Source organism: Pundamilia nyererei, unplaced genomic scaffold (genome assembly GCF_000239375.1).
Source record: "Pundamilia nyererei isolate P.nyererei 1_Seehausen unplaced genomic scaffold, PunNye1.0 scaffold00051, whole genome shotgun sequence".
Taxonomy (NCBI): domain Eukaryota; kingdom Metazoa; phylum Chordata; class Actinopteri; order Cichliformes; family Cichlidae; genus Pundamilia; species Pundamilia nyererei.
The window spans coordinates 2,665,246-2,682,099 of NW_005187452.1; the positions used below are offsets into that span (position 1 = coordinate 2,665,246).

Sequence of the window (16,854 nt, forward strand, 5' to 3'; positions counted from 1 at the left end):
TTTTTTTTTTTCTGGCCTAGATCTTATTTTTATAGTTATGGTTTTAGTTTTATAGTTGGGTTATAATCAGTGCATCCCTACATGTTTGACTACCTTAAAGGTGCAGTATGTGAAATGCTCTACTCAAAAAGGCCATTGTTTCCTTTTTGTGTGCAGCAGCTGCTCTACATTTGTTTCTTAGTCTGATTTATTTTACCTTTCAGAGCCGTTTGAACGCTGACATCTAACACAATTTTGCAGTCCTAAGTTTGTCAACCGTAGGAATGTGTTGTGACATGTTTATGACAGCTTCTGCAGTTTATCCAGAGACAGTCGTGCAGCATGCTCAGTTGATTCATATGCTTGACAGCACTTTACTTGTGGCGGACTGTACACACACCTTACACATGCATACCTCTGTCTCTTTCTGTAGGTCTGTCTCCCCCCACTGCCTATGCTGCATTCCCCACTCCACCTGCCATTCTCTCTGAAGCTGCCCTCTACCAGCCTCCCCTGCTTGCCGCTCCCAGACCTCCTCAGACCACCGCACACAGCCCTGCTCACACTCTGGCATACTACCCCCCTCAGCCACATCTCTATATGAACATGAACATGAACTACACTGCCTATTACCCCAGGTAAGTACATTGTGATCTAAAGCACATGTCGAATGTGACAAACTGATAAAGGTCAAAGGTTAAACTGCAGCATCACAGGCTGGCAGAAGAATACAACTGTGAGGTGGCAATTTTAGTATTCATCATAACTTTGCTTTTCCACTTATTCCCATTTGCTCTCCAGCCCTCCAGTGTCTCCCTCCACAGTTGGCTACTTTGCAGCTTCACCTGCAGTGGCAGTTGCAGCTCAGCCCCACCATGCTGCAGCTGCCGCCTCTCCTGTATTACCCCAGCATGGTGCCCTGGTCAGGATGCAGGGTCTGCCCTACAATACTGGAGTCAAGGACATCCTCAGCTTTTTCCAGGGATACCAGGTCAGTACATGGAACTCTGAAATGAAAGCATGTTTTAATTCACAGGAAATGTGGAGCCATATACTTGAAAAGCTTTGTCTAGTATTTGGATGTATCAAGCTTTTGAGATAACGCCTTGAATAGTGACAGGATAATTGTTGTCAGTTTCTTGCAATAATTTGGTAGTTACTCTTCCCACAGTGGGTGAGTGCCACGTGAAAGTTTCTAACTGTTGAACCATTCGGCGCATTTACTTCTGTGTTTTTATTGCAAAATTACACTATAGTACTACTCAATTAAAGGGACATGTGTGCACTTGTGCTCTTCCCCCTCCTGTTTGCTTCCCGTGTCTAATGCCGCCAGTCCAAGTTAGGTGGAGTCCCCTGAAGCAGGTATGAACACTGATAGGTGTGGCATCAGACATTTCCCAAGATGGGGAGGGAGAGGGGTGGGGTCTGAGGTGTCATAGGGTGGTTGTTGTTGCTGCTGTTGTTGGGGCAAAAATCTGCGGTCTGCTTTTGGTCTTCATGGTTCATGTGTTTTATAAATCTGTGCAAATATCAGGTTCAGAAAAATAAACTTGTTTTGAGTTGCACACTCAAGATTGTTGGAAGTAGCAGGTGCGTGTGCGTGTGCGTGTGCGTGTGTGTGTGACTGTTGGCTGAACCATTGCAATTGTATCCCTGTTGGAGTGTGTTTTTCTGGCTACAATAGCTACTCTCACACTGGTCCTGGGTGAGAAAACTATTCCCATACCACCACTGGTATCCTTTACCACACACTCCCCTCACTAAACACTCTGTAGTTAAAATGACACCTACTCAGGCGTGTGTGTGTGCTTTGTTTTTCCTCCTTCAAATAACATGTAACATATTTTTCCCAAAACTGTGTACTGCCATGTGTGAAACAATGTGGAGGGGTCCCACCCTGACTGTGTGTCCGTCATTATGCTGTATCTGTAGTACGCCCCTGACGAGTACAGCGGCGTGGTTCAGATGAGCGAACAGGCCAGGAGTCTGATTCAGCCCAAAGAATGGCTCTGTCTTTAGGGACTCGCCCCAAGGTAAGAAGAGCCTCCGGACTAGAGCAGCGGAGTGGAGGGAGAGTGCATGTCCTAGACTTGACTAACATCTTACTGTTTTGGCCGTCGCACGACATCAGATACAAATGGCTACTAGCTTTAAAATTGTCAACAAGTACTTCCAAGACAGTATTTAGACTTTGAATCACTGATGTATAAATTGCAGTAGGAGCTGATCATGATTCTGCACTGTTAAAGTGATCCAGTCTATTTCATGCTGTCAATCATTACTTTTGGCTGTATTCACAAAAGAAAATGTTATGACTGTCTCCCTTTGTAATGCTGTGACATGTGATTGATAAAGCTTCATGGATTGTTGCTGCTGTCACTGCTGTTGTGATCAGTGGATTGATACATACCTGCATGTCTGAAGGAATGCAAGCTCCTTTGTTGCATTGAGCGGATTTTGGTGCAGGATCCGAATGCATGCAAACTAACCAATGATTGTGTTGCATCTAAACCTGCCTTGTGGGTTTCAGGTCTCTGAGAACAGCATGTGCTCTGCTTCTCTCTTCAAACTTTTGGTTGCTTTCTGACTGGACCGGTTTGATGAGATGGTCTTTTCCCAGTGCATTATTCCTCCTCTGCTTTGTGGGCTCCCCCTGGTGTTTTTATGCTCCAGTTACATTAAAAATACACTTACTGACTTCATCACTTTTTTCCCCCCTGCAGCTTCAGCCAGACGCCGTTCTCATCTTGTATAACTTCAGTGGGCAATGCAGCGGCGAGGCCTTGATCACCTTCCCCAGTGAGGAGATCGCCAGGCAGGCTGTAGCCGAGCGCTCCAACCACCCCTTCTATGGGCAGCAGGTCCACTTGGCCTTCTGTAACTGACCACTAGCCCTCCATCTCCTTCCACCTCGCTCAATTTAGCATCCCACCAAAGAGCACTCTCCTGCAAACACCTCTTCAACCTCCGGTTATTCCGATACTCTGTCAAACAGCTATTGCTCCTCTCATTTTTCCACGATCTGCTTTTCACACCTGACACTACTGGTACTGGCACTCCTGAAGCTGCTGTTGGAATTTGAGCATCTACTTACGCTCAGATTTTCAGGTTCATGTCACTTTGTGGATGTCATGTATAGCATTTCTATGTGTTTGCACCAACTGTAATAGCTGGTTGTGGAGAAGAGAGAGTAAGGAGTGTGGACAAACCTAAATGTGGATGATCATTTAAATGCACACTGCATGTGTTCCCCATAAAACTGTACAGATGTTCATCCTGGAATGCTTGAGGTTGTAAAAAACCAAACAAAAACAAAATACAAAAACAACCAACTTCTACACACAGTCATTTATGTATATTTCTAAATTTTCACTTTGCAGCAGTGTGGGATTTCCTGTGTGTTCGCTCTGTGCAAGCACAGCTGCGTGCATGCGTAGGCTTTTGTTTATTATCTGGTGGCCTGCAGCAGTGTATTTGTAACACTGAAAAGAGAAAAAGCCATAAAGTGTGACTTAGACTACTGAAAGAGAGTATAACTGTACACTTGTACTTGTAAACTGTCATGAATTAATTTGACATAACTTTGAGCTTCAGGGACTACTAGTTTATACACAGCTGTGCAACAGGAGCAACTAATGCACAACTGTTTTCTATTAAAAAAAAAACATTTATGTACAACATACTGTCATCCTATTTAGACTTTTTCCAAGCACTACAGATTTCTTTTTGCTTCAGTCAGACTTGAAGAACTGAGTGTCTTTAACAGAGTAGCACAATAAAATAATTATATTTTTATTAATGTCATTTCTTTACAAAAACTAAGATTTTGTTATCAAATGAACATGTGTTTCCTAAAGTTGTTTATAATTAGCTACTGTATGTCTTTTGTTCTTGTCTCCAGAATATTTATGTCTGTCTGTAGCATGCTTTAATTCCTATCAGAGTACTGTGTAAAGCTGCACGAGTTTTTCCTGTGGCAGGCCCTCTGACAGCTCACTTAGTTTTTCACCTTTACTGCGCCTACATCACCCAGAGTGCTATACTGGCCCAAAAGAGGCTAGGGCAACCTCTGGTGGCAGAGGAGATATTTCTTTTTGTAGCAAGTTTGAGACTTGCCTGAATTTAGATCTATGTATAGACTGTAAAGAATAAAAAGTGTTGACAATGATCTGTGTTAGTTGTTCTTATTTAGAGACAAATGCAAAAAACTGATTTCTAGTAACTTCTACTCCTGGTGTTTGTTTTGGGTTTTGTTTGTTTTTTTTCTCAAAATGCTGATGAGTGATGTATTTCAACCTCAACATATTTTAGGCTACTATCAACCCACCTAGAGGCATTTGGATTATCACTTAACCCCTGGAGGGTCTTAGAAAAATGCATACACTATCGGACCTAGAGCCACAAATCGACCCAAGACTCTCCAGGGGTTAAAGTAAGAGGCCATCTTGTTAGGTCCACTTGTTTACCTGCCTATAAATGTTATCTAATTAGCCAATCAAATGGTAGCAACTCACTCCAATTGTGCATATAAGGTCAAGATGACCACCTGTGTTGGTGTCATAAAGCTCCACAATCCTAATCCCCATATTTCAATCCAATAGAGCATCTTTGTGATGGTGGAACATCACAAAGATGGTGGAAGATTCGCATTGCGGATGTGTAGCCGACAAACCTGCGGCCACTGTAACGCTGTCATGTCATGGGATTGAATCTAGTCTGTGGCCTTTGTGTGCAGTTTGCATGTTCTCCCCATGTCTAAGTGGGTTCCTCCACAGTCCAAAAATAGGTGTGAATGTGGGCATGAATCTCTGCCTTACCTCTGTGATAGACTGGTTACCTGTCCAGGGAATTGATAACTAGATAAGCAGAAGAAGATTGAAAGGATCTATTCTTTGAAAATGTGCCATTAAAACACAGTAAAACAAGCCCAACCCTACCCTTAAGACTAGATGGGTTGATTACCTGTAACAGCTGAAGCGGTCAAAAGAATGTCTGTAAATAAGCAACAAAGTCCTGTTGAATTGTAGAGCAAGCCAAGCGTGGACATCAGAGATTCTCAAAAGAAACAACCCAACAGGCGACCTGTTGGATCTAGACTTATTTCAAATTAAGAGCAGATAAAAAAACAAAAAAAAAAACCAACTAATTCTAGATGTGAGCGCTACCGCCAGCTGCAGCACGTTAACGTTTCAGTAGATGGCGCCAAAGAACGGTTTCAATTTTTCACGTAGTTCTGGGAACCGAAATTCAGAGGTTCAAAGGTGTCAGAGCAAAAGGAAACGCGTACGTAGACGGACACATAACCACAACTGAAATGCGTTTCCTTCTTCAGTTTAATTTCGGGACATCTTTGGCACAGCGTGAGTGGAACAACTGTAGAGAGAGACGCCACAAAGAATCAGTCTCTGCAGCAGCAGCAAAAGTGGCAAAGTTTAATTTCGGGGAAAGTGGGGACATTTGCGGCTGAACCTGCACTCTTTCTGATCACTGAAATTAAAGGCGATTCGAAAAATGCTAAAATAAATAAGTACGCAAATAAATGCACATCTGCTCAGTGCAGAGACCAGACTCCAGAAGGTATTTTATGATATTAAAAAAAGAAACTGGAAAAAAAGCAAAACAAAAACTATAATGGTTTCAGAGAAAGTCCGGGACACGAGACTTCGGCTTTGCAACCACATCAGTGCCCGTCCAATCCAACTGGTACCGCTACAAGTCACAGTTCCGGATCAGTTTTGCATCCGGGAAACAAAACCCTCCACGTGCTACAAAAAAATGAGTACACATGTTTTAATAGATCCCGGAAAACTGAGTAATTGCTTTGATGCTTCCACGACCTTTGCAGAGTGAACGTGCAGATCCTCACAGACGGGAAATTAGTTTATTAGCGAATGTAAAACCCAGTCTGCGATTTCAAATACGGACATTAACGCTTTATGATTACAGCTCAAGACATCGACTCAAGTTTACAAGAGGAGACTCAAAAAGAGACGAGCCGATCCTGCTGAAAATCGATGCTGATCACCAGACAACTGAGTTATCAGCAGCTGGTCTGGGTAAAAAAAAGTAAGATAAGATGTTCATATGTGTTTCCTTTTATTTATCAAGTACAGTAGGCTGCTGTGTAAAAGTCTTGAGCCACCCCTTATTTCTTTATAGTTTGTCAGACAATCATTTCTTAAAATAGTCTTTAGTAGTTCTTCTGGCTTTCAAAGTTTCTGCTTTTTTCACGTATTTTCAGTCTGGTACTTGTACCTGACCAGTTTCACGTGAATGTTTTCTTTGTTAAGCCGCTTAACACTCACCTATGAATCATTCGAGACAACAAAAGCAACCTAACCCAGATGAACCAGTGTTGTGTCTAAACTGGATACCTGAAAAAAGCCTGTGTCAAACCGCAAAACAAAAAAAAAAAACTATCAACAGGAGATGAGCAGTATCTCTGAAAGGCATGTCCTTTCAGAAGGAGGAAATCCCAAGACCTGATGCAGGAGCTGAGAGATTAATCTGGTTCTTCAGTTCATCCACCTACGTTCACTGAAGCTTCATCAGAAATGGTCTGAGTGGAGGGATGGGAAGCTTGCCTAAGAGTGCTAAATAAACAAAACTAATATCAAAACACTGATGTTTAAGCCCACTGGAACTGTACAAACTGTGTTTTTGACTTATATATTGAACTTCCAGTTATGTTTACGAATAATGTTTATGAATATTAATAAAATCACTTCACCCATTTACCATTAACTTTGCAAAATATAAAGACAAGTTGTATAAAATAAAGTTGTATCTCAGAGAGATCGATGAAAAAAGTGAGGTGATGCAAAGCCATGGCTGAGCTTTTGGTTTTATTGACATACACTAGAGTCTACAGTATGATGCAAGGTATTATTCCCTTTGAATAATTTCAAAAAGCACTGCAGTCTTAAAAATTACAAAAATTGAAACATACAAAATATACAAGAAATGACAATACAAGGCTTGGTAAACATAAGCTAAACCTGTATTTCCCTTATTATTAAATGAGACGCTCATGTCCCCACCTTTTTTAGGAATGACATCCATTTCAAAGTATCAAAAATAGAGTTGTACAGTCTCTGTTGCTTTACTATTATGTAAAGTGGGAACATATTGTTCGGTCTTTGGTTATGACAGACGAGGGCAGCAGCCAGAGTTTACTGTCAATGCTGGTTTTGCTTCTTTTTAGTTTTTTTATTACATATATTTTTTTTTAAATTTTATGGGTTTTTTTTGCTTGTTTTGTTTGTTTTATTTTGTGTTTTTTTGTAGACTCGCGTCTTTCAAACTGCAGGACCAGCTTTATGCAAAAAAAGCCCAAAACATCTTTTTCCTCCCACCCCACCCCTAAAGTCCACAATTCCCCCTAAAAAAAAATCAAACAAAAATAACAATAATAGTTACCGACTTATGTCTTACGCATAGAAAAATAACAACAACCCAGAACAGCATACAGACACACTGAAAACTGGTTTTCAAACAAGAGTTAAGGCATTCTAATAGTTTACATAGTGACATGATACTCGCACTATCTGAAGGTTCAGTTTTTTTTCTCTGTGAAGTTCATAAGCGACTTTACACCTATTTTATAATCTCCTTTCTCATATATAACATCATATCTCACATTTGCTGTTGTTACAATTTGCATAGCCTAAAATACATGTGTGTGCTTCTCTTGTTGAAAGTAGGACTCTTAAGATTCCTGTCTTCTGTACAGCATATTTGGTACGAACATCAAACACTCATCTGCACACTCACTCAGAACTGAACCTATTAAGATGCTTGCACCGCGTCCTCGGCAAAGCAGGTTGGCTGATGGACGAATCCAGGATGCTAACGGAATCAATCAAGAATCTAAAACACATCTAGAGTCTACTCCTACAGGCATCAAGGTCTTTCTTTTTTGTCTTTTTTCTTATGTAAAGGCATTAGGCAGAGTCTGAATGCATAGCATAATCATTTTCACCTGGAAACTCACTTCAAACCATAATTAAAGAAAACACTCCTGAGCTCTCCTCACCCTTGTCAAGCTTAAGGCAGAAACCAGTGGAAATCTTCAAATCAAAATCAGTATCTGTCTGTTCACATCCTGTCTGTTCACATATCTGACTAAAAACCTGCCTGAAGATGCTCTTTCCTCAGGTTTGTTATTGCCGCCGTACAGGCACTGCACATCTGCGAGGAGAGAAAGAATAGGAATGAATAAATCCTGGATGAAGGAGGAGTCTTGGATTGTTATCAGCAAAGACTGATTGTTTTTAATAGAGGGATGTGGGATACCCCCCCGATACATCCGATTCCTGTTTTCTGGAGTCCTGGATTTCAGCTTTCATTGCTAAACAGGGTGCAATACATAAACATTTTTATGCATAAATACTTTCTCATAATTGCTGCCTCAGCTCTCATACCACTAGAAGTATGACTGCTGTTAGGAAACTGAAGGCACACAAAGGGCCCTGGGAGATTTGGGGAAGTGTCAGAGGCAGAAAGCTCTGTGTCTGTGGACCAATGAAAAAACTTCTCTCGAACACCAAAATAATCTGCGTCTTCATGCATCTTCCAACTCTCCCTCATCGGGATTCCTGAAATCACATCCGCATAATCCGAGCCCCATATCTGTTTCTGAAACAGTTAAACTTAAAGCCTGCTGTGCAAAACAACAAAAACAAAAAGCTTTCGCCACCACTGAAAGCTCCTAACTGGTAATAAGGCATTTGTTCAATGTGAAGAAGGCAGAGAAACAGAGGAGAAAGGAGAAGAAAAGCTAGGGTATGGTGGTGTATGGGAATTAATGTACAGATATCTACACGGCTGCAAGATTACAAAAAGTTGTGGAATGTTGCAGATCCGAAAGAGACCGGTGCCACAAGAGCTCGTTCTACCTGCCAGGACCCCGCTCCTCTAAATCTGAATATTTTCATCATTTACAGGAGGGAAAAGAAGGGGGGAAAAAGAGTGGACATCATCATTACAGCAAATTTTACTCACTCAGCCTGACAGCAAAGCTTGGCTAGCAAAGCTTTTTCTGAAATAATTATGGGTGTTATGATCATTATTAAGCCAATTTCACCTCTTAATTGTTCTGCCACACTTTTGCTGATGTTCAATTAACCCTGAATATTTTATAGCACCCTGGTGCTTAAGAGTGTTGCCTGAGAAATTGGCAACACTGAGAGCACTGCCACAGCCTTCTGGCTCATTGTGATTGTGCACTACTGAGCATCTCTTATTCTCATAAGAAAGGTCAATGCTGGTGAGAGGGCGACGACAGCGCATTAAGTTGTCTCTTGTAGACAAACTTAAAAAAGTTGAGTGCTCAAGACTCACAGAGGTGAGAACTGATTGGTCAGGAAGACTGGGTGCTTTGAAGGGTCACAGACAGCCCTGATCATTAAAGAGCTGAAGAAAAAGAAGGTTTTTTTTAACGGTTTCTTATTGTTCTCTGACAGTTTTTACCCTGGCTCTAACTTGGCATGGCTACAACATCCTCCCGCTCACTTTTTTTTTTTTAAATCTGTGTAGTTCAGCATCAAGTTCTCTACACAGGACAAACAGTTTTAAAAGAAATCAGACGAGTGTCTTCTTCAGGCTGGTGAACTTGCAAATCCTTGTGGTTTGGAACAGACTCTCCCAACTGTATTCAGCCGTTGACAACAATCGTCTCTCTTCAACCCCCTTCTTCCATCAGGACCAGCACCCGGACCGGCACCTGGGTCCATACTGGAGGTGAGGAAGTGGCAGGATTTACGAGTTGCAGGGGATTGGCGCAAGGGCCGAGCTACGACTGGTTGGGGGACTGGGACATGTCTCTGTCGATGATCTCATTCACTGTGAAGGGAGACAAACAGAAAAAAAATATTAATAAATATTCAAAACTTTAAATATATTATTTTGTCAGAACATTTGCATTTCTTTCCAGCAGAGGTCAGTGCAGTTCCACCCTGAGTTCCTCATAGGACAAAAATAGCAAATTCAAACTGCCAAAAGATTAAAATGGAAAAAGAAAATACTCTAAAAAAAAACTGGCAAACACAAAGGTCACAAAGTCATGGCTCTGACGTGAGATATAATCTCTCCTGACATAGCAAATGAGAGAAACTATTCCATTCACTGAATGTGCCAATTTTAAACAGTGTTCAAGTCCAAGAAATGTTAGCAGTTAGCACAGCACATTGACTCCTATAAACACACACTCCTGTGCAGCTGGCCAACCAGCGGGGCCGTCCATTACTTCATTAGAGATTTAATGGTGGTTCAGTACATTTCCTCAGGCCCGTTCATGGGGTGTGTAAGCATGGCAAAAAGGTTGTGTAAAACCAATCTATTGTTAAACACGTTGTTGAGCCCGGAGAGGCACTCAGGCACAGCGAGGTTAATTACTCAACACACTCAGTTAGAGCCTGATTTTAAATAAATAACAAGCAAGTCTTTCTCAGCCTGTTTTCCAGCCAGCCTGAATGGTTGTTTTACATCTGCTGCCTCCATTCAGAACTCACACTGGGACCACAAGAAACACAGCAGGGAGCCAGTAAAAACTCCAGCCGTGAAGTAAATCAGCTTTACTTTGACGTGGTGAGGAAGACATGAGGAAAGAAAGAGTAAGAACACTTTCATTTATTTTAAATTTATGGAAAATGTGAGGTGAATGTTTCTTTTTTTTTTCCATTCTTACAACATGTATGAGTTCACCTTTTGTCCTCTGACTTCTTCATGTGGTTTCCCTAAGTGTTTTAAATGACACGATGACAGGTCAAAAACACAGAGTGTAGAAGACAGGCTCGGCAAACTGGTTTGGGTGGGTGTAGCAAAGACCTCTGGCCCAGTGTGACACCAGCGCTCAAAGGCAGATATGTCTGTGCATGCCCATCAAAATGCAGCTCTTCTCCACCCCACTCTGTCCACATGTGCATCTGTAGTGCAAAATCAAGCCCCCACTCATGAGAAGTTTATAAGCAAATGCTTTACTGTAACTCAGTTAAAATATGTGACAGGGAGCGACTTAGTCATCGATGAGCAAATGAACCAGCCAAGAGCGTTTCTTCAGAAAAAAGAAACCATATTCAAATTTAACAACACGCACACAAACACGCATAAACGCTATAAAGTAATACAAGTGGAGTAAGAAAGCAACACAACCTTAATAAATTCAGCAAAACAAAGAAGTCTTAACATTTATTTTGTTAACCTTTATATCTGTTTCACAGCTTCACCGCCGCCTCCTCAAACTCAAGAGTACTTCAAGTTCATTTTTTCAAATTGAACACATGATTGTCTGTCACAGTCTGTCATGGGACCAGAAGCGCAATTTAGTGCCTTGGTGTACTTTATTTGTGTTTTCTGCTGTTCGCTTTTGTGTCTGGCCACCATCACTCACATCATCCTGTTAGCGTGGGAGGCTCTTCCTTTCCCATGTCAACCATGTTCACACACACACGCGCGCACACACTCTCACACTCACAGCAACACCACGCACTTATGAGACTACCGTGTGATTATCAAAGCAAACATTTACCTTTGAGCATACAGTCTAACTTTGACGTATAACATGCAAGTGGACTGGTTCATTGCTTTGTCACATAATTCCTCATGTGAAATAAAGCTCTGATGGAGGACCACAGATCTCCTTTAAAGGCCGTGACCTTTTGAAAGACAAGTGCTGCAGCTGGGCTCAAAATAAACTGCATCTTACAGCTGTTAAAGGACCGCCAGAGCAGCAGCTGCATTGATAAAATGACACAGCTATAGACTGAGTTTCTTTTATTTCTGTAACACCAGTTTAATGAAGTTCAATAAAGGTTTAACATTTGACTTCTTGCATTTTTAATCCAGATCAAATTTAGAATATATCTTAATAGCACTTAACTACACTAAACGTAATTAAATTGCTTTTAGTGTGTAAGAAAAATCATGACTGTGAGCACTGATGGATCAAATTAGAGGTACACATTACAGAGTTGCGCTTACAGGCCTTCTGCACAGCTAAAGCGTTATGTGGTAAGCTCTGTTTATTCAAGGGAGTGAATCTGCCCTAATACCACAGGAATATGAGCAACATTGTGTGAAGTGCGACAGACCGACATTAAGTGGGCGTCTGCAAAAACTCATCACTTTCCGCTGTACTGATTAGATTGTTGCATAGGCAAACATTAATCTATCAACCGATAAATACGTAAGAAGAGACAAAAAAAAAAAAAAAGGAATTAGCATAAAAATTCACAAAACCCAGCTAAAGTTTACACTTATTCCGCTCATTTCGATTCAATTTGTTCTCGCTCTCTTTCAAAAAACAAACAAAAAAACAACAACCCTCTAGTGAGGTTTCCCAAAATGAACTTTCAGAAATATTTTCATGAGGCTTCGGTCTCGATATTACATCAGCGCTCGATGCAAATTTGGACAATTTCGTGTGGGGCCGTCGGAAATAAGCAGAACTTATTTTGGAAGAGATTTTCCATCTCAAAAGAGACATACAACGGAAAAGGAGTTTACTCCACCTCTGCCCATTTACGATTCTTTTCTGTTTCCCTTCTCATTCAATTCAACAAACTACTTGGAACAGCTTCAGTTTCATAACAAAAGTTCTAACGTGTGGACTAAAAACTAGAGCTAGCAGGTCAGTAAACCAAAACGCTTATCTCTAAGGAGAACAAGGCCAAAACCAAAGCAACAGTAAGCAACTGAGCAATCATCGCAGTCTGTAAAAATAAAACGTTTCCCTCATCACTGAGCAACAGATAATCTATGCTTCAATTTAACCTGGAGCTCCACACATCAATAACCAGAAGTGAAACAGAGGTTTGAGTCGCGCATAAGCTATGACTAGTTTCATATGCCATAGTATTTTCTCAGGTTTACTGGTATTGTTCATGACGGTGCAACAGAAAACCAGTGATTCAGCGCTGCCTGTCGTAGTAACTGTGGCTCTGAATGTCTCAGCCGAAGGGAGATCCTCTGCAGATGACTGGGAGGGGGGCTCCCTAGTCAAAATATACATCTGCAGTCAGCCTACTACCATTACTACAGTTACTCCTACTTGTAAAGGCTACAATCAGATCACTCAATCCTCTGGGAGCTAACAGATTTAAATCTTTTAACTGACTGAAAAGAACAAAAGAAACCCATGAAGTGCTGCCTCCTCTCTTAATCATCGATTGCGTTGCACGATTAAAGATGTTAACTTAGAGGGAGGACGATTTTTCCAGTCACCATGCATGCAGACCTTTTTTCTCATCCAATCTTTAGCAATACACTGTTGTGTAGTTTCCAGCACAAATACGAAAGAAGTTTGTTTTTGAATGCAGGAGAAAGAGAAAACTCTTTGTGTTAAGCACCACTACTGTCTGCCCGTAGGCTCGGTAAGAGTCACAACGAGCTAGAAGGTCCAGAATATTATAGATATTACCTCAAACCCAGGGGGAAAAAAAGCGTGGCTACAAAATGTCAGGCAGATTTAAAATCTTAGAAATAAACTGCTAAGTGAGAAATGAATTTGTTGTCAGATTTGCATATTGTGATTGAAGTGGTATCAGGGGCTCTGTTAAATTTCCCTGAAAGGAGGTTTCACATCTAGCAGGAGACCACTGTGACTGGGTTAGCTCACGTTTCTAAAGTGCATGTCAAAAGCATAGGCATATTGAAAAGATTTCCAAAATGCAAAACAGAAGTGAAACAGGCAGATGGTCATTCAGTACGATAAACATGTCTTCTGTCGAAATGGAAAGTGGGTAATTATCAAAACTCTTTATGACACACTGAAAAACATTCCCTGACCCAGGCATTAAAAACATTACCCTGGCAGTGCGGCTTAAGCAAATAGCTCAAAGTTTGAGTGATTCTTTGGTCCAGCAAATGAAGACAACATGCCACAATGGAAAATACTGGCGCAAAGGGAACAGAGGGAAGCAAGACTCGGTTTGCCTGCAACAGGGAATATCAAAGCACACAGTTTCCACTTGCAGGGCCCTGTAATGACATGCACACATCCTCACAAAGCCTCGTCTATGAGAGCAAACTTTAAGTAAAAGAGCCACTGACTGATCACACACATTGGAAATAGACGGTCAGTTGATAGAACTGGTATTGAAATCTTCCAGGCCTGCTCCGGAAAAGTCTTCCCCCCCCTTTTATTTCCATTTACCCTTCATCTCAGCTGCTTCTCTGTGATCCCTTTATGCTTCATTTTAATTTTACTTCTGGAGTGAGTGAGTGGGTGGGTGAGGGCACAGAGCATACCGGAGAAGCTTTTTACAAAGTCTCAGTTTCTCAAAGTCACTCATCTCTGTGAATCATCTGTGGATTTCCCATTTGATCTAACGGTAAGTGATTCGCAAGACTCTCGCCTTTCAACGAGGACACAGAATTGTGGTTCCACTTAGCGGATGACCGGAAGACAGTTTTAAAACAGAAACCACTGGAGTTTGAATGGCCACTTGGGGGGCATCTCCAAAACCCACACCACTAATAAAATGTATAAACTATTGTTTTGTTTTTTTTGTTTTCTTCATTTAAACTGTCATTTTCTACCAGCTGCAAGCTGAACTAAAACAACAGATTTAGAGCTTTTTTCCCCACTTCAATTTTCAAAAAAAGTGACATCTTCAAATACTTTCATTAGCAAGTCTAACATCCAAAGATATTTCAGGAGCAAAGCAGGAAATCTTTTAGATTTAAGAACAAACAGAAGAAATTTATTTTTCCTGTAATATTTTGGCTACCAACAGGAATGCAGCGGCAACGTAGCATCAACAGGCTAAAGTGACTCACCGAAAGCTCACGGGCACAAACACACACAAAAGCTTGCAAACACACATTTCCACAGCATTACAAGGGGAGTGAAAACTGCTTTACTACAATCTGTCAAGTCCTTACTTGTGCACCATGAAAATGTGGTGACTAGTATTAATTTTCCAGTTGAGCACCAATGCTCCCTACCTGGCTTAGGAGCACAAAAAACAGACTGTCAACAAAGCAACAGAGAAAAAAAAACAATGAAAAAACCTTAACCATAAAAGCAGCAGTACTACTTTCCTAAATAATATCATATATGCATATTTAAAAAAACAAAACAAAACAAAAAAACAACGTACGAGCTAAACTACTTTTATTACCACAGAGGGACTTCTAGGCTTTCCCTTCTTCTAACGAAAAATGCAGCAACTGGCACCGTCTCCATACCAGGTTGCGTCTGCCAAGACATCTGCATTAAACTCTTTAAGACCCTAATTGTGTGGAAAGATGACACAGAAAGTCCTTTTCCACTTGTTTGAGGGGAAAAGACCAGCAAATGTTTGCCATTGTTTTTAAAGAGCAGCGGTGGCATTTAATGGAAATCTATTTTCCTTTCACTGCTTACAGCGTTTATGCCAGCAAATCAGGAGTTTGGGGTTATCCGTGTTATTCTTCTGCCTAATGGCAGTATGAAGTCTCTAACTCTAATGTGTTAGAGACTTCATACTGTCACACAAAACAACTAATTTCTTTCTGTGTTTTCATGAAAAAAATAATGTTCTGCAAATGACTTAAATCTGTTTGTGATGGCGACTCTACAAATTAACTTTTCATTCCAAGAAAAAATATCAATGAATTACAGCTTAGAAAAGGACCCAAAGACAAAAAGGTATTTGAAAGTCTAATTTTATGTTTAATTTCATTTAAGAGAAAGCTGTAGCTGTATTTCTCAAAGTTAAAATCCAATATTTACTGGCTTTCCCCCCCTTGGAGGGCCAACTGCTGAGAAACAGTCTTTTTGGATTACTTGGTCAGTGGCCAGTTCACCACTTTTTTTTTTTTTTAATTACAAACTTTCCAGTTCTCAGCTATTTGTAGCATTCATGGTGCACACATCATTTGCAGGATGCACATCATAAAATGACTTTAAATAAACAAATGACAGTTTATCATTTAGAGATAAGCAAAATGGGAAGTCGTTGGTTTCGGTGGCATTATAACATGCCTCTCATTACCTGGTACATACCAAATTATTTCTGTCTGCTAATATGAAACTACAACAGCTGGTGAATTCACAAAGACTGGAAACGGGAAAAAATTGTTTTCTGTGAAAGTAATCCATCTGCTAGCACCTTCACACATGACTTAACAGCAGATTATCTTTCTGTTAAAGAAACAAGTATCACTTTCATTTGGACATTAAGTGCAGACTTCATGAAGTGGCCCAGTAACTGAACTCTGTAAACTCTGTATGCATGTGTGAAGCAGCACTACTGAGCTGGTGGGTGGATTTTGTCACATAATGGTATAGACAGTCTAGCTGCTCCATAACCCAACTCTATTATGAAAGCTAAGCTAAGCCAACCTAGTGTTGCATTCACCATCACACTGAACATAGAAGAAGAGATTAGTGGTGCTCTTTAGATAACGAGCAAGAACATTTTTTAGTGCAAAAATGTTGCTTAGCAGATAAATCTGTGTGGACCAACAAAGATGGAGCAAAAAAATAAAAACTAAATCTCCCAACGTGAAGATTTTTCTTCCACCACAAAATGCTTTTTGTCCTTTTAGCAACAGCTGGTGAAACTTTTTCATTTGTATGTAGTCTCTTTCCTTGTAAACACAGAAAAACAGAACAATAAAAACATATATTTAAAGATGGACACTGCCTGGCATATTTGATGACATCCACAGGATGATACGTGTCGCTCAATGTGCATGTTTCTGTGTCTTTACTGTGCCAGTGTCTCTGCCTCGAGGAGTGCAAGCAGCAGGGCTCTGCCTAATATTAACCCTCAAAGCCATAGCTCACAGTTTGGGGCAGCTATGAAATTGGGCAGGGCAGCGCAGACAAAAGACCGGCTTTGTTGTGGACACACGCTGCGTGCAGTGTCGACACTACAGCAACTGCTC

At 40.9% G+C, this 16,854-nt stretch overlaps 2 protein-coding genes across 5 annotated transcripts in view; one reads left to right on the plus strand and one right to left on the minus strand.

Moving 5' to 3' along the window:
• Positions 1-4,147, plus strand: part of esrp2 (epithelial splicing regulatory protein 2) — a 23,442-nt gene extending 19,295 nt beyond the window's left edge. The window contains exons 13-16 of one of the 3 annotated variants that reach the window (XM_005733347.2): positions 413-617; positions 781-970; positions 1,912-2,012; positions 2,703-2,765. In XM_005733347.2, the coding sequence (XP_005733404.1) occupies positions 413-617; positions 781-970; positions 1,912-1,998 (482 nt within the window). In that variant the 3' untranslated portion in view covers positions 1,999-2,012; positions 2,703-2,765. Of the gene's footprint in view, positions 1-412; positions 618-780; positions 971-1,312; positions 1,342-1,911; positions 2,013-2,702 lie in introns of those variants that run through there. The other 2 variants (XM_005733349.2, XM_005733350.1) reach the window with 2 other exon arrangements.
• Positions 4,148-7,211: 3,064 nt separating this feature from the next.
• The window catches only part of nfatc3a (nuclear factor of activated T cells 3a), a 58,805-nt gene continuing 49,162 nt past the window's right edge, over positions 7,212-16,854 (minus strand). For both annotated transcript variants that reach the window (XM_005733352.2, XM_005733351.2), the window contains exon 10: positions 7,212-9,822. In XM_005733352.2, the coding sequence (XP_005733409.1) occupies positions 9,773-9,822 (50 nt within the window). In that variant the 3' untranslated portion in view covers positions 7,212-9,772. The remainder of the gene's footprint in view (positions 9,823-16,854) is intronic.